The sequence below is a fragment of the Pyrgilauda ruficollis genome, unplaced genomic scaffold (genome assembly GCF_017590135.1).
Source record: "Pyrgilauda ruficollis isolate IOZ18807 unplaced genomic scaffold, ASM1759013v1 scaffold97, whole genome shotgun sequence".
In the NCBI taxonomy this organism is placed as follows: Eukaryota; Metazoa; Chordata; class Aves; order Passeriformes; family Passeridae; genus Pyrgilauda; species Pyrgilauda ruficollis.
Genome location: NW_024531821.1, coordinates 3,055,253 through 3,072,708, shown reverse-complemented (window position 1 = coordinate 3,072,708; position 17,456 = coordinate 3,055,253). Strand labels below are relative to the sequence as shown.

Below are 17,456 nucleotides of genomic sequence, written 5' to 3'. Positions count from 1 at the left end.
GGCGGGCGGGGACGGGGGCCGGGCCCCCGGTGTCCGCGTCCCGGGGGAGCGGGGGGCGCGGGCGGGGAGCGCGGCCGAGCCCCGCGCGGGGCTGGTGCCGCTGAAGTGGGTGTGCCAGGAGACGGCTCAACAGGTCCCGACACATTTCTCTGAAAACTGTACTTTGCAAAGGCGATTTTATTGCAATCCGGCGGTTTTAAGTATTTGCAGCGTTTTCCGCCCTTGAGCAGACTCTCGCAGCTGATTTTTGACACGTTTCCTACGCTGGATGATTCGCTGCCTTGGTTTTTTTTGGGCGTTGGGGGAATTGTCAAATGAAACAACTACCTTTTCCCTCCCCTTCATGTTAAAAAGGAAGAAGGCAGCGCTGGAGGTATTCTTGTGTTTTCTGTATTTTTTCCGGTGGCTGGGGTGCCCACCTTCAGCAGCAGCGCAGCAGTTCGGGGTGCCCCGCTCGGGGCTCCGCTCCCCGGGCGGCGCGGCCGGGACCCCCGGAGCTCCTGGCGCTGAGCCGCTCCCGCCCGGGCCACCTTAAGGTTTTACACGTGCGGCCTTTTTGTCGCTCGCAGCCTTAACTTTGCGCGCAGAAATAGCGGCGGGGCTGAGGCTGTGGCGGTGCCCCCGTGCCCGGCGGGAGGGGACGGGCTGGCGGTGCCCCCCGGACTGCGGCAGTGCGGGCAGGGCGCTGCCGGGGCAAGGCCGGACACCGTGTCGGAAGTTTGCCGAAGAATTTACAGTCTTTCTCCAAATATTTATGCTCTCTGCCGAAAAAAAAAAAAAACCAAAAAAAAAACCATGTAGCAGATACAAACATCTGAAACTTACGAGGTTTGTTTTCAGTGTCGGGTGTGTTTGGAGAGTAGCCGTGAACGGGTAGAGTGCTGGAAGCTAATAAAAATCCTGCTTTATTTTGGGCTGGATTTTATTTATAAATTTCAGATGTATTTAAAAAATTATGCGGGGTTTACTGCGAGATGGGTGGGTTGCATTTCAAGCCTGAACCGTGCAAAGGTGGCAAACGCTGTGTTTTGTGGTGGGAAGGTCGAGTCCCGGGGAATGCCAAACCACGGAGGTGCCGCCTCTGGCAGCTCCAGACCTGCTCTGCAAGGGGAGAGCTGACTTGGAAAGGTGGCAAATGTCGTTTTTCCCTGCTCAAGGTGTAGTTAAATACCAGGGAAATTTACCTGGCAAAATTTGTAAACCGGGTCCTTTAACAATTCTCACATTTCCTTAGTGCAGGATGGGTGACAGAGCTGAAGAGTGCGTGTACAGATGTCACGTGCTGGAGCTTTATTCCGAGTTGCGTGCAGGCAGACTTACCCCTTCATCCAGGTTTAGCAAAGCTTTAAAATACATAGTTCCTCCTCACCAGACAGAAACCAAAACCTAAAACCCCCTGAAAACAAGTGCAGTGTGTCTGAGAGACGTGGCACGTGTCAGCCCAGAGCGTGGTGTGCCGTGCCTTCGCTCTCAGAGCAGCTGAGCCAGGTTCGCCAGGCGAAAGACTCACACTTTTCATTTTAAAGCTGTTATTAAGGTGTCCTTGCTGTGCTGACTTTGACTGCTTCTCATCTTTTTATAGTTAATGGTAAAGTAATGGATTCCAAAGAATTGCTTAACCCGTTGGATCAAGACGAAACCAGGAAAAATGCACTCATCAGTACCAAAGGAGGGATCGTGATGGACTTCCATCCACCCTTCAGGGGTGGAGCTACTGTCCAAGCCCCTGTGTCTACATCTCCTCTCCCTGCATCTTCTCAGTCAGATTCCAGTCAGCAACCTGCTTTGGCTGACTTTCCAAAAGGATTAGGAAACAATGTGCCTCAGCCAGACCTTTCCAAGGCAGTGTCGCTCTCGATGGGACTGTACATGGGTGAAACAGACGCAAAAGTGATGGGAAACGACCTTGGATTTTCGCACCAGGGCCAAATCGGCATCTCTTCCGGAGACACGGACTTCAGGCTCCTGGAGGAAAGTATTGCGAGCTTGAACAAGTCCTCGAGCCTGGCCGAGGACGCCAAGGGAACCGCGTCTTCTGAGGTGCCGCTCGAGCCGGATTTCCCAGGCATGGCCGGGCGCGGCGTCCCCGCGGAGTCGGGAGCTGCGGTCCAAAGCCAGGTGGGCTCGAACGGTGGCAACTTGAAGTTGTTTTCTGAAGACCAAAGCGCCCTGGATATCCTCCAGGATTTGGAATTGCCGCCGGTGTCGCCGGGCAAGGAGCCCAATGGGAGCCCGTGGCGGCTGGACCCGTTGCTCGATGACGGTGGCTTGCTCTCCCCCATATCCGCGGACGACGCCTTTCTCCTGGAAGGAAGTCTCGGCGAAGACTGCAAGCCTCCTCTTTTATCTGACACTAAACCTAAAATTAATGACCGTGGTGACCTTTTACCCAGTTCCAAAATGCCAATGCCTCAAGTGAAAACAGAAAAGGAAGACTTCATTGAACTGTGTACTCCCGGCATCAAGCAGGAAAACATGGGCCCGCTTTACTGCCAGGCCAACTTCTCCGGGTCGAACCTGCTGGGTACGAAAGTCTCGGCCATCTCCATCCACGGTGTCAGCACCTCTGGGGGACAGATGTACCACTATGATTTAAATACTGCGTCGCTCTCTCAGCAGCAGGATCAGAAACCAATTTTTAATATCATTCCATCTCTTCCTGCCGGGTCAGAAAATTGGAATAGGTGCCAGGGATCGGGGGACGAGGCATTGGCTCCGCTGGGAACGCTCAACCTCTCTGGCAGACCTGCTTTCTCTAATGGCTATTCAAGGTAATTAGTTTGTGTTGCTCTTTATTAAAACGCTACAAGTGTGTTTAGCACAGCTCCATGCATGCTGGTTTGTTGCTTGGGCTTTTTTTCCTTTTTTTTTTTTTCCTTTTTCCATTTGGTATGTGTGGCTGATCAGACATCACTGGGGAGTGTTTATCCCGCAGTACAACATCAGCTTTAAACAACTACTCAATTTATTGGTATTAAAGGGAAGAAAGCTGGAGTGGAGCTGGCATGGTCTAAAAAGTAAATAAATAAAAATAAAACTTCCAATATACAGCCTAGAGGGAAAATTGAGTATGTGGTAGCAGGATCCATACACAGGCAGTATGGAAGGAAGTATTTAAGTGTATACAAAAGCTCCTTCGTTCCCAGGGGTTAGAGGATCAATCACTGTGGGCTTTTTTTCCTTCCTAGCATTACTTAAATGTTATGCACAAAAATAACTTGGTTGCTGGGTAAATTTCTAGAATTACATTTAAGCTGAACTGGAGTTTTCGCTGTGCTCGGTATCGCATTTACCTTACATGGACAAGAAGATTCCGAGTGGGAAACACTCAGCAGCTTGTTCAATAATGCCTTTGAAGAGATAAGAGTATTTGCAGTCGGACTTAAACATACCTGGAATTTAACTCCAAGTAGAAGGGCAGGAGGGGGTGTGGGGAGCCGGGTCCTACCTGTGGGCAGTGCCTTGGTGGTTGTGTTTCCTGCAGTAACGCAGAGGTGCAGCTGTTGCAGGGAAGCACTGCTGCAGGAGCAGCTCTGGGACAGTTCTGGGACAGCTCTGGGATAGGTGTGCTCGGCCGTGCTGCTGGAATGGTTCTGGTTCCGGGGGAACACCCAGCTCTGTGTCTCCCTCGGCTGCTCTGTGTTCAACAACTCCTTGCACGAGCAGCGTGTGGCCTCCGCGGAGCAGGATTTGTGGGGTCTGTCAGAAAACGGCCCTGCAAGTGCCTGTACAGAAACCTGGCATTTGTAGGCTTTTAATGAAGGATCTGCTTTAACATTCTGGGTTTTGTTGCTCTGCTGACGACTGGATCCCCGGGGTGTTCCCGCCAGTCCCGGGGCTCTCCCTGCTCCGTTTTCCCATGGCTGGAATGAAGTGTGCGAGGATTCCTTCTTTGTTTCAGGAAGACAACTTTTAGCTTGCTTTCATTCTCAGTTTCTTTCCTGGATTTTGATTTCTGTTGTAATTTTTTTTTTTCTTTGAAGTGTTTAAAACAATTTGTAGTGTACGAGATGCAGAAAAGAAAATCAAAATCTGTGGCGAGACTCCACTTTGATACGTGAATATTCAGCGTGTCTTACCATTTATTTCGACAGACTAGAAATGCTTTGTGCTAACCTTTTGCATAATTTGTCCGATTCCTTGTTGTATTTAGTTTGTTTCGTGGTTTGTTTTTTTTTTAGTTTATTTCCTCTGTTCTCACTGTATCTTTAATGATAATCATAAACTTTGTGTCAAAGCAAAGAAATGTTTCTGCGTTGGGGAGGAGGCTTTCAGGGACAGTCTCAATGAGCAGATTCCCCGGAGGTAATGGGAATGTGACTTTTGAGGGTGATTCCAGGAGGGCTGCGCTGTGCAGAGCGGTGCAGAGCCCGCGGGGCGCGGAGCAGGAGATGCGTGCCCAGCCCTGCGGAGCTCGGGCACCGCGGCGTGTCCTGTGTGTGACCCTGCAGGGATGGGCAGCTCCCCGGGCTGTCCCGGAGCAGGGCGAGGTGGTTTGGGCTGGCTGGGGCAGGGCTGGCAGTGCCCGGGACAGCGCAGGGACTGGCCCGGAGCATCCCCGCTCCAGCCGCCTCCTCCCCTGCCCAGGCTTATCCACGCAGCGTTGACGTTCTTGCTTCCTGCAAGGTCATCTTACATTTTATTGCTTCCTTTTTGCCGTAAGATAATGCTTTTTTTTTTTTTTTTCTCTTTATGTGTAAAGAATTTCGAGGTAGCTCCTAGTTGAGCTTTGCATAAAAATGCATTATTCACAAGTTTGTGGAAGCTGTTCTTACTTCCCAAGGATTTTTATACGCTTCAACTACAAAGTCCAGGTCTAAAAACAGCATTGTTTGGGTTTGCTTTATTAGTTTTATTCTATAACATTCAGGCAAGTCCATCTTCCTTTTACAGTGTTTGAGGTATTAATGAACCCTGGGTTTGAAGCAGGACTTTTTTTTCTTCTTGAACCTTGCCAGAAATATTTGGTCTAAACTGGGTTAGTTTAAGGTGATGTATTGTGGATTTGTTTGTTTTTCTTGCAGAAGACTTAACAAAATTGGCATTTGTTTTAGAAACAAAGGAAGGACTCCCTTGCCAGGTTCCCGTGGTCTGGTTTTTTTTAGGTACTAAATGTGAGAGGTGGAGACTGGGATTTTGAGAAGCTTCAGTTTCCAGGAGGAAATACTTTTTGGTGTTTGTAGAATTATTTGTCTACCAAAAACATATTAGTTGTAGCCTGAACCTAGAGGAAGAAAAGCTGCAGTTCAGCCCTGGTGTTCAGGCTGTATTTAATCTGCCTGTGTAAAGGGAAACCTGGAATGTCCCTTTCTATCCACTCAGGCTGGAATTGATGTCATGCCATTTCTGAGTGGTTTTGCTCCTCCAGGTAGCCCAGCGTGCTGGCTTTAATGAGACAAGTGATAATCAGGCCCAAGAAATCCAATCAATTTGCAGTGCATGGCAGGAGGGATCCAGAAGTCAACAAGCAGAATGCAAACTTCAGGAATTTGATTAATGGGGATGAACTGGCAATAATCAATGAGCTGCTGGTGGTGGAAGAGCCAGCTGGTGCTGGTGCTGAGCTGCTGAAGCTCTGAGCTGCAGCTCCTGCAGATCTGAGCAGCGGGGAGGCTCCGGCCGGCAGGACAGCCTTGTCTGGGATCGCTCAGGGTCTCCCCTCCGAGTCCATGAAGAGGATGGACACAATAAAAGGGAGGAAAAAGTAGGCTAACAGACATCTTACCTTAGATTGTCCTCAGTGGCAGTGAGACAGCAGCTGGAAGAGGAGCAAATGGAGCTGCAGTGCTTCACTGAAGGGCTGGAGGGTTTGCTGGCGTCCGCCTGCGATGGGATGTTGCTGGGATTTATTACACAAACCCAGGGAAAACCGTTCCATTTCAAGGAAATGGTTTTAGCAACACACACTCGTGGGGCTCTTGCATGGTATATACATTAAATCCCTCGCTCAGCTCCTGTTGCTCTGACTTCCTGGAGATGTGGCTTGTTGTGGGGGGAGTGAAGGATGCTGAGAACCAGCCCAGCAATGCAGGGTTTGCTCCCACAGCCAGAATTCACAGAAACTGGGCCCCACTGGCAGTGTTATGGCTTCTCTTATTACAGTTGAAATCATTCCTAGTACTTAAGCTTGCGGGGGATAAGGATCATTAAGGAAGTTTAAGAAAGGGCAAGAGCTGAGAGAAGCCATTAAAGAGGAGGAGAGTCTGGAAGGAGGAAAAGTTTCTCTGGTCGGTCCCAGTGCAAAGCCTTGCTTCCAAGAGTTACCCTTCTGCCCTTGCAGCCTTGACTCTTAAACTGGGATTCTTGTTGGGCTCAGGTGCTGTGAGAAGGAAGGGGAAGAAAGGGGTTGTTTGCCAGCAGTGGTAAAGGTCAGTTGTCCGTTTGTCTTGCCGCTTTGTTTCCCTCGGCTGCTGGCCAAGGCCGGTGGCTTGGCAGGGCTGGCTGCAGAGCTTTCAGTGCTGCCTGACTCAGCAGAGTATAATGGATGGGACATCCGCAGCCGGGGCTTTTTTAATCATTCTGTTTTGATATAAAACCCAGGCGTGGTGTTTGGAGTGCTCGGGGTTCCAGTAGTCTGTGTTGTGATTTGTCAGCTTCATGTAATACTGTACTTGGGGGGCTTGGCTCTGGGAGTACATGGCAAAAACCCAGTTGTTTTGGCAGAAAGGGGTGAATCAGGAATGCCTGCAGAATGTGCTCTAAGGTGCTGTGGAAAGGTAACTACATAAATGTGAGCTCATGTAAGATGTAATCCACTTTTCCCAGTTTTGGCTGATCCTTCCATGGAGTTCATAGCCAAGGAGGTTGCTGTAAATCCGGTCCAAATGGTCAGCTTCTACAAATATATTTCTCCTGACAATGATCTCTATTTTAAACTTAATTCTGGCTTAGAAAACAACCTTATTTTTGTTGTCCATACAATATTTTTTTTTAATTTATTTCCATGGTTAAACCCCTTGTACTCTCCTGCTGCCAGTGAAGGCAAAGCTGTGGTTGAACGAGTCCTACTGACGAATCTTCCCAGCAATGTGAAATACAGGTATTATCCAACTCCTACATTGTATATTTACCATGCTAAAGATTACTTTTACAGTGAGAGCAATTTATCTTGGGGGAAGCAAATTTCCCTTCTTCCTTTGATTATTGATGCTCATTCTGGAAATGAACAAGTGGTGCATATTCTGTGTGTTTGTGTAACTGCAAACTGGAATTATTTCTGCACTTTAAAAGGTTCCCACGTCCTCTTTGGACTAGCATTCATTTTTGGGGTGGTTGGAGCCAGCCTGAGCTGCTATTCCACCCCGAGGTGCTGCTGTAGTGTCGTGTGTGTGTTCTACAAACAGTCCCCATGGCATCAGTCTGGGGGAAAACAACATCCCAGTGAAATCCTGTTTTCAATCCAAGTTACAGGCGATGGGAAAAGCTCTGTAGAGCTGTAGTTACAATTACCTTGGGTTTGTGTTGTTAAAATAAGTGAGTGTCACCTCTGGTGTAGGGAAATGAACTTGGGAGTGCCTTTGTGATCAGCTTGGGGCTCAGGAGCACAGAACACGTGTGTGTGCAGCAAGGCAGTTTCTGGGCAGAGCACTTGGATGTGCTGAGTGCTGTGCTCCAGACCCAGGGAGTTTGGGTTAAGCCCTCTTTGGTTTCACAGCCTTTGTCTCCCAGAGTCTCAAGTATACACAGATTTTAATCTTATTTACTGAAGAATTAATGTGTGGCACTGTTGCATGTAGAGATGATTGTTCTCATCGCAGGGATTTTCCGGCTGATTCACTGCAGTAGGAGATCCATTGATAACCATTTGTAACAGCCACTGTAGTGTGAGAGCCACTGATGGCCTTCTGTAACACAGCCTTTGCTTAAACAGCCTCACAGAGCAGGAGTTAATCCTGTGCTGGGTTCTGGAAATACTGCTCAGATGCTGTCAGTGGATGGCCTCGTCCCCCTGGGACAGGAGTGAACCAGTACAGCTGGAACAGATGACACACGCAAAAAAAGAATAACTTCATCTCATTGTCTTGGCTCTGACTCCAGAGCAGCTCTTTTGGCCTATCTGTGGGAAAAAACCAAAACACAAAATTGACGGTTTCTGTGCCCCTTTGTGAGGGTGTGACCAATTGTGGCCATGGCATTGCTGTCACTTGCAGAGGGATGTCAGCAGAGGGTCACCTGCACGGAGTGAGCTCCATCCAGGGGCTGGAGCACTTGGTACACAGACCTGGGGGGCAGCTGGAAGGCTCTGGCCATGCAGCTCTTGCTGCCTGTGGGCAGGAGAAGCAGCAGGTGTGGGTTGTCCCCATGTGTAACCAGTCCAGCACCCGGGTCCTTACTGGGTGTGAGTGACTGTGTCCCAGAAGTGCAGGGTTGGGCTGGGAGGACAGTCCAGCACAATTTCTGTGTCTCTCCTGGGGGTTTTCCTCCTTACCTCACCTTCACTCCAAGGTGTTGTGCCTGTGCCTCCCCCATCCTGGCCTGGCCGGGCTCCCACAGACCTCTGCCATGATGTTTCCTGCTGGGATTCCATCCCTGGGTGAAGCAGTGTCTCCCTGGGCTCGAGCCATGCCTGCATTGCTTGAAATAGAACTACAGAACACCTGACAGAGCATTCTGCTCCCTGTCCCGTGGCCTGGCTGTGTCACCTCGGTGTCCCAGAGGTGTGTGGCAGGAGCAGGAGGAGCAGCTGCAGCTCCTGTGGCTCAGGGAGCTGTGAGGCTGGAGCTGAGCTTTGGAACGCAGGGATGGAGATGAGGTCAGGTTTTCTCCCTGCTCGTGTGTGAAAGCCAGTTCAGCCTCCAGGACACGGTGTTACTTACCCAGGATATCATGTAGAGTTCTCTAATCCTGGTGCCTTAAATCAATAATCACCACAATTGTCTGGATTTCTGGAGGAAATTGTGCTCTTCAGATGTCATCTTGACACGGTGTGTGGAGAATGTTTCTGTACCAGCCCGCTGCCTTTTAATCCAGCCAGTGCCAGTGGCTCACCAGCAAACCTCCAGCTCTACCTGTGGAGCTCCCAGTCCATGCTAAATCTTCCTAGAAAATTACAATCCTGATGTATTTTGGAGATTTAATATCCCACAGACTGCTGATACTTTGCTGTGGGGATGCAATATCATACACAACTTCCCCTTTTTGATCAAATATCTTGGGTTTTATGACGTTGCAAATGCAAAAGTACTGTTGGGGAAGGGATTCTCAAATAATGATCATGTCTTTCTTGAATTCAGTTTACTGCTACTGTAATTTAGTAAAGAAAACGAGTTTCATATTGGATTTTACAGTAATACATTCTTCATACTATTTGTAATATGTTTGTACAGTTACTGTGTGTCAGAAAGCAGCTGGAGATCATCAGATTTCTGCACCACAGTCACACAAGATTTAATATGAAACTTGTGAGCAGCAGGGCGCCATTTACTCTTGTGTGCTTCATTCAGACACTTCTTATTTCTCACTACTTTTATTTGTGTAGCTGAGTTAAAAGTTAGCAAGTATTGCTCAGGATGGGACTTTTAATAAGGAAATGAGGGCACAAATGAGTAGTTTGACTCAAAATACTACTTGAGAAACTCAGAAATGTGTTGTAGAGTCAAGGAGGAGCAAGTCATGAAGTATCATTGAAGTCTGTCATCTATTCTAGCAGCAAATAATGGAAGTGATTTCATTGCTCACTGGCTTGGTTTTCTTTTTTCCAAGAAACCTGGAAAAGGTCCTGTCATTGTCCTTACCCAGAAGATCCCTTGTGGTGCACTTCTGGGTGTAGCAGGGACTTCAGTCTTTTCTTGCTAGGAACTTCGCAGGCAGGGGTGATTTTTGGGGTGTTTTTGGGTGTGTGTTCCTGTGCTGAGTGTTTGAACCCCTGTGGACAAGAGGGGCTGGAAGGTGGGTGAGCTCTTTGCTCACGAGTGGGCAGAGCTTGGCTGCATCTCACTGCTGAGAGGGATGTGAAAACAGGATATGCTAGGTTAGACATTCTGTGAGATGATTACAGAACGAGGTTCTGCTTTTAGATGAGCATCCTCCAGGCGTTGCACAGCTCCTTTCCACTGTGTGAGCTGGCTATGACAGGGGAGGGTTTCCATGGATCTCCTCCTTCCCAGCTGGCACTGGGAAGGGCAGAGCTGCTTGTGTGCGTGCCCCTGGCCTTGCTTCGGGCTTTGTGGTGTCCCCTCGCCTTCCCCTGCCCTCGCAGCCTGCTCTGAGAGCACCGCTCTGGCTTTGGGGTTCTCAGGGGTTTTTATTGCCGAGCTCCGGCAGGTCCCTCTGCCCCGAGCCAGGAGTCTGGAGTGTGTGACACAATCGAGCGGCTGATGTGATTTATTTCTGCTGCCAGGGCTCGGAGAACCTGCTCCGAGGTGGGGTGGTGTGTGGGGGTGCAGAACAGGGTCTGGGGGGCTCGGTGTGGCCGGGGAGCTGTGCCAGGGCCAGGCTGCCGGAGCGCCTCCGACACCGCGCTGCCAGCGGGCTGGGCTGGGGGCTGCTGGGGGCTTTTGGGGCTGAACTGGGGTGGGCAGAGGGGGCTGGGGAGCCTCTCGGGGTCTGGGTGGGCAGGGGGCTCTGGGCCGGGCTCGGGGGGCTGTGCCACGCTGCTGTGCCCAGCTCCTCAGTGATGCCCAGGGCTCAGAGCAGAGCTCAGCTGCAGTCTGGCTGTGCAGGAGGGGCCGTGTTCCGATGGATGTGCTGCCAGGACAGGGCTGGGGGATCCCCCCAGCACTCAGAAAGGGGGGGGGGGGGGGGTGAGTACAGCTGTAATGTATTAAACTGGACATTTTGTTTGTGATTTTGGTAGCTTTTCGGTTGGTCAGGTGCTGACCTGCCCAAGAAGAGCCACGATGCATCTGATCAGCGTTGTCTGGCTCTCAGATGCTGTCAGTTCAAAATGATGCATTTTAAACCAGCACACCTACCCACAGGCACGCTGTCCATTGCTGTGTACCCACATATTTTTTCCTCTTGCTTATTTTTTTCCCTCCCCTGAGAGTTTCTGTTACCTTTCTGAAGCAATAACTTCCTAAAGCCATCAGCGAGGTTTTGAATAAATCCGTGCTGAAAACGTGCACGTTCTGCGTGCACATGTGTGGATTTGTTGTGCAAGAATGCAGTTCAGGCTTGTTAACTTCAAAAACAAAAACCAAAACTAAATAAAGAAGAGAACTGGCAGACTTGATAGTTTCGTGTGGATTTCAGTTTGCCTGTAGATTTCAATTTCCTACTACCCGGCTGTTGTTTTCTCTCTTGTATTTTTTTCCTGTGGGTTACTTTTGCTACCAGGGCCTTTGATAGTTTATTTTGCCAGCTGAATTTCTGTTAATCTTGTGTTCCGTATGAATTGCTCCCAAATCAATTGTGCTGTCCCCTTATGAGGGCGATGTAGGTATAATTAGACTTTTTTTTATAAAGGACTCTGCATCTTGGTTCTCTTAAAACATGGACGAGATTAGAACATAAGCCAGTATGAGAAAAACAGTCATATCTGAAAACAGACTTTTAAAACAGCTTTAAAAATGAAAAATCTTGAACTTCATTTGCAGAATAGTTTTTGGATGCTGAAGATGTGTGGAATTTGATTTCACTTCACACCTTAATTTTAGTGAGATAATGCACATTTATCACATGTTTATTGAAATAACAGCATACTGGGGGATGCACTGCCTGTTGGTAAGGGCTGGCAATGATGGCACTGGAGTCACCTTTGGGGTTTCCCAGGCCTGGCTTTTATTAAAAAGTCATTTCCAAACAGAATCACTTTGGTTGGAAAAGCCCACCCAGACCATTGAGTCCAAGCTGTGCCCAGTCCCCCCTTGTCACCAGCCCAGAGCACTCAGTGCCACGTCCAGGTTGTTTTCTGTACCTTGCTGGGATTTCCAGACGTGAATTAAAATCAGTTTGTAGAAAATGATCTTACATCTTTGCCTTTTGATTAAAAAATTACGTAATCCCATTTAGGGGGAAAAGGAAGACTTGTAATGCTTCTGGGGTTATTTGCTTTGACCAAACAATCCTGATAAGCTTCAGGTTTAGAAGAAAACAGCAGGTTAAATTAGTGCTGTTGTTTGAAGCAGCACGAGGTCCTGGATCACGGATAGGCTCTCCCAGCTGGAATAGCACTGCTGCTTCAATCCATATTGCAGCAAAGGCTTTTTCTCTGACCTACTTTGTCCCAGCCCAGGCTTTTGAGAGGTGCCTGCCTGTGGGGGAAGGTCTCTGCTGTAGGGTCTGAGTCCTGCTCTGGTGTGAGTTCCCTTGGTTTCATTTTCGTGTCGCTGTACGAGCGCTGCCCTTCCTGGACACGTGTTTCTGCTAAGCCCTGCACATCTGCCATTTTCTGAACTGAAAAGGAAGCTTCTCTGACACCTTCTTTTTTAACAAAACCCATCTAACGAGTTCTGTGCTGACTTGGTTTCCAAAGCTGGAGAAGACAAGTCTGTTCTCATGCAGTGCCAGGTGATTTGCAAGTTCTGTGCATGATTTGATAAAAAATCTAGTGCTGAAACTCCCTCATCTAAAATGTAAGTGTTGTAAGAACCTGAGTGCTTGGAATTCTGTATTATGAGTAGCAGAGCATTCCTTTTTCAGCTCTTATTGAAGGGAGCAGTTAATATTAGGATGCCTGCACGACAACATCCTGAGTCATCGAGATACTTGACAGCTACTTTCCAACCAGAGCAACTGGTTTGACAAATGAGCTTGGACTTATTTTATCACTTTAAAGATAAATCTTTAAAGACTCTTTTAACACCTTAAAGGTTGGGACATCTGATATTTTATTAAGTAACAATCTGAAGGTTTCTAAGTCCACTTATTTTGGTGGCTGAGCTCGTTCCTTGTGGCAGATCAAAGCCCGGCTGAGTCGCACGGCATACCAGTGGGGAGGAGGAAGTGACTGGGTTTCTATTCCTGGCTGACCCCAGCCTCGGAACCGAGGAAGAGCTTTAAAGGAAATGCAGCATTCAGCTCTCTGAGTCTTTCCAAGTATTCATAAGTGCTACCAGCACTGGCTTCCTGCATGCGGCGTTTCGAGGCGTGGACGTCTTCAAACTGTCCTAATTTCAAAATGAAACAGGGCTAACAGGGGAAGCCCTAAAATCCATGGGAACAGCAAAACTTGCAATTCCAGATTTTATCAAAAACATCCAAACCATCCTATTTTTACCTGGCAGGCAGCTCTGCAAGGCCAGGCAGGGTGGGAGGGAAGGGATGGCTGGTGCCCAGTGGGGCTGCTGGCACACGGTCTGGGCACCTTCAGCCTGGGCAGGAGAGCTCTGTGGCAGCAGTGCAGTGCCCAGCAGACCCGGAGGAGCTGCCAGCCCTCAAAGATGCAGTCTGCAGTGAGCCAGCACCGTGGTGGGGCTCCTGGAGCACCTGCAGTTGCCCAGGACCTCGAGCAGTGTGGGGTGGGAGCCCAGCCCTGGCCCTTGGCACAGGGCAGGCTGTAAACCTGTAAGGTCACCGAGCACGTGGAGGCTCTTGCAAAAGAGCTGTCCTTGCTCCTGGAAGGAACACATCCCCTCACCCGTGTCCTGGGCTTCTCTGGGGATGTGGATGAGCTGGAAACCCAGTCCACCTGAACGGACTGGAATTGCTTTTTCTCCTTCCTTTAACACTTTGACACGATTCCTTGCCAGAGGCCACTTCAAAGGAAAGAACCAAGCCAACAACCCCCCCAGGCTGTCATGGAACTGGAAGAGCAGTTCTTCATGGGCTGGAGAGCTGGGCAGGATTTGGGGTGCCTGCTGAGCTCAGGAGTGGCTGCTGGTTCCCTGCGGGGCTGGGGAGGGGTCTGGGGTAGCTGACCCTGAGCTGTTTTGGGTGCTGAGTGCCAGGCTGGAAAGCTCTGTGGGCACAGAGCTGAGCAGAGGGAGCTGCAGCTGGAAATGCAAGGCTGTGAGCCTCGGGGGTGTTATCTGTTCATTGCTTGCACAGGATGGAGCTCGGAGCTGGCAGCTGCGGCTCGAGAAGGGGTTTGGGTTGTCCCTGATCCCCTCGGGACACCCTGAGCTCGCTGTGCAGGTGGATGAGGCTGTTTGTCACCAGGGAGGATGGAGGAGCAGCTGTGGCTGTGCTCCCAGCCCAGCCCCTTCCCCACTGCCTGCTCCTGCTCCCAGAGCACTTCTCTGGATGGGTTTGGCTCCAGGGCTTAAGAAATTGTCCCCAGATGCCACCAGATCAGCAGCTAAAATGGTGGGGGGACGTGTGATGATGTCTTCCTGCACAACACTTTTTCCTTTCCTCGTTTCTGACACTGGGATATTCACATGTTTGTGTATTCCCCCCACCCCATGTGTTAAATTCCATACTTCATTTTGTCTCTAAAATTTCAAATAAATCAAGGTGATTATAGGAAACAGGCTCTGCCAGATGTTGCCTGGGAAAATTCCTAAGGGCTTGAAAGCCATCCTTCACTTCTTCCACTGTAGTCATCGTTCCAGAGACATCTAGGAAATTAAAATCTTCTATTACAAAGATGGGTTACTCTGTCACACATATTAGCATCAGTAGTTTCCCTGGCTGTCCCTGTTGTCCCCACATGCTTTGGATTGCTGGAGCAGCACTGAGGAATGTTCTTCTCCCTCCTGTGCTGCTGCCATGGATGTGCTACCAAAAGCAGCCACACTCCAGTTTGGCAAAAATCAATTTTTTTTTTTTGCTAGTTTAACTGCAGGGAGATTGTAGTGAATAGAATGAATGTCAGTTTAATAGAATTAATAGAAATTTATAACTGAAATGTGAACTTTATAAGTATTTTCTACAAACAAAGCAAGAAAGAGCTTTAATTGTTCAAGAAAAACGAGAACTTGCCCATGTTCTATCCATTCCAGTAGTTTCTTTTTCTTCGTTTTCTAACTGCCAAGGATAGAACTCGGTGCTGTCCCCTCTCCAGTCATTCTTTCCCAGGGAAGGTGGTTATGTTTGTTGTTGCTGTGGTACTCCAGGCTGCTCGTTTTGAGGGAACATTAAATCCGGGGGTTCCAAGGTGGGGATGGGGCTGTGGGGGAGCTGGCTCTGGGTTGGAGTTTGCAGGGGCAGGGCTGGGGGAGCCCAGGGTGCAGCTCCCTCCTCAGACACTCCGTGTGTGCAGTACATTGTGTTTCTGCTGCGCATTTCCCAGGGTGATGATGAATCTCAACAGTTTTCCCAGAATTGTAGTTTTAGTGAATAAAGCTGTTCTCCGTGGCGGAGCGGGGAATGGTGTTGGGAATCCTTTGCGTGTTTCTGCCCTGAGGGGGTTTCTAATTCTTTCCACTAGAAAGTCATCGTGCAGATACTGCAGAGCATTAATTGCTTGGCCTTAGCCTCACACAACATGTGAAAATTAACAGTAATACAAACAAGCTGGCCATGAGACGCTGCCCTGGAGACGCTGTGTTGAAGTGACAGTCACTGCCTTCTCCAGCCCGTGTTTTGGAGACCTTTTTGTGCCCATGAGTGAGACCAGGCTGGGAGCAGCTAATGGCTTGTCATGGATTGACTCTGGCACAGTGCCAGTGCCCCCATGAAAGGTGTATTTCCAAAATGGTCACTGTGAGATGTGACCAGATGGGAACAGAACAAAGCAGGCTCCAACTTGGGAATGGAGGGAAAAAAACCAACACTTTATTAATCTACATAGACACAAAAAGGAAGGGGAAAAAAACCCACACACAACAAAGGTGCCAATTTCAAATCTGGCCACTGATTGGTTTGACCATAACTTTCCCAGAAACTCACTTCCTGGTCAAACCATGACACGGCTCCATCCTCCGTGGCTGCTGCCCGCTCCAGGGCACGTTGCTTTGCTCTTATTTCTGGAGCTCAGTCAGCCTTTCAGATCACTTCCAAAGCAGTATTTTTTTGGTTCAGGTCAGTCTTTGGGCAGTGGTGTCCTTGCTGTAGGATGCCCCAGTTGGTGCACAGCAGTGGAAGAGCAGAGCTGTGTCACTGCACCTTGAGCAGTTCCTCAGGGAAGAGCTGTTCCACTGCTCTCTCTCCTGGGCTGCCTGGGATGCTCCTTCTCACAGCCTGCCTCTTGGCTGGGCACTTGAGTTTCTTTGGGCTCTTTGGACCTGTTCTAACCAAACCTGTTGGTTTCTTGCTGTTATTTTCCATTCACGGACGATCTGCAGAACGTTATTACTTTCCTCTTTCTGCAGGTGTCTGAGCTGTCACCTGCCTTTATTAATGCCTTTGCAGCATCATGCTCATCAAGCTGCTGCTGTCTGAGGAGGGGCTGTGTCTGTTACCATCCTTCATCTCAAGAAGTGGAGACAAATATTTGATGATCATTTTGTAGCACTCCAGCACTGACACATTCACCTTTTATTTTGGACCCCTGAGTTGGTGAAGTTTCTACTTTTGTTTTTATTACTGCTGGCACAGTGAAGACAGGATCATAGAATGGTTTGGGTTGGAAAGGACCTCAAAGCCCATCCAGTGCCACCCCTGCCATGGCAGGGACACCTTCCACTGTCCCAGGCTGCCCCCAGCCCTGTCCAGCCTGGCCTTGGGCACTGCCAGGGGCAGCCACAGCTGCTCTGGGCACCTGTGCCAGGGCCTCACCCAAAATCCCATCTAACCCTTCCCTCTGTCCGTTTAAAGCCTTTCCCCAGGCCTGTGTAAAAAAGGAAAGTGCCTTTTGTCGCCTTCTAAGTAACCTTTTGCCAGTCCAAATTTCAGTTTTCAGGCCAGCCAGCCTGGGTTTTGCAATTGCATTTGATAAATAAGCAGTGTCTGGCTTTGCATTTGACAGGACAGGCACGTTGGAATTCACTTGGTGAATTTGCCCAGTGAAAACTGCTTCTTCACCCTAGTGATGCCTTTTTCTGTTAAATCACCAGCTGTGATTATATCTCTTATCGTATGCAAGTACATTTTAAATTTTCTGTTATGAAACTTGTATTTACTTAGATATCTACTTGGGTATCTACTTAGATTAGAAGGCACATGTAGAAGGTCTATATTTGATGTTTAATATTTTTAGAGAAGTAGCTGGTTTTGTCTGGGGGTAGACATGCAAATGTAGGGCAAATACTTTGAGTCACAGGTCTGAAGGCTGTTGGTCAGTCCCAGCCTGTGGGACAAGATTAGAGTGTCTGGTAGTGAGAGATGGTCGAGGCCCGAGTCTTTTTCTTAACAAACCACGGGTTTTGTAACTGTCCACGTAAAGGCAGGGGGGAGCTCAGCCTCTATCCCCTGCCAGCTCCTTATCAGCTCTGCTGCAGCCTGTGCCTCTGGAATCACAGAGCAGGATTAGCTGGGGCTGAGTGCAGCTGCAGATCCAGCCCAGCAGCACCTGGGATCAGACACCTCTCCCTGTCTGGGATCAGGAGCCCTCTCCCTGTTTGGGATCAGGAGCCCTCTCCCTGTTTGGGATCAGACACCTCTCCCTGTTTGGGATCAGGAACCCTCTCCCTGTCTGGGATCAGGAACCCTCTCCCTGTTTGGGATCAGGAACCCTCTCCCTGTCTGGGATC

The 17,456-nt window shown here is 49.2% G+C and overlaps 1 protein-coding gene across 1 annotated transcript in view; it reads left to right on the top strand.

Moving 5' to 3' along the window:
* The first annotated feature begins 420 nt into the window (after positions 1–420).
* NR3C1 (nuclear receptor subfamily 3 group C member 1) overlaps positions 421–17,456 on the top strand; it is a 64,835-nt gene continuing 47,799 nt past the window's right edge. Inside the window, exons 1-2 of the mRNA XM_041489859.1 lie at positions 421–828; positions 1,583–2,771. Of these exons, the coding sequence (XP_041345793.1) occupies positions 1,597–2,771 (1,175 nt within the window). The 5' untranslated portion in view covers positions 421–828; positions 1,583–1,596. The remainder of the gene's footprint in view (positions 829–1,582; positions 2,772–17,456) is intronic.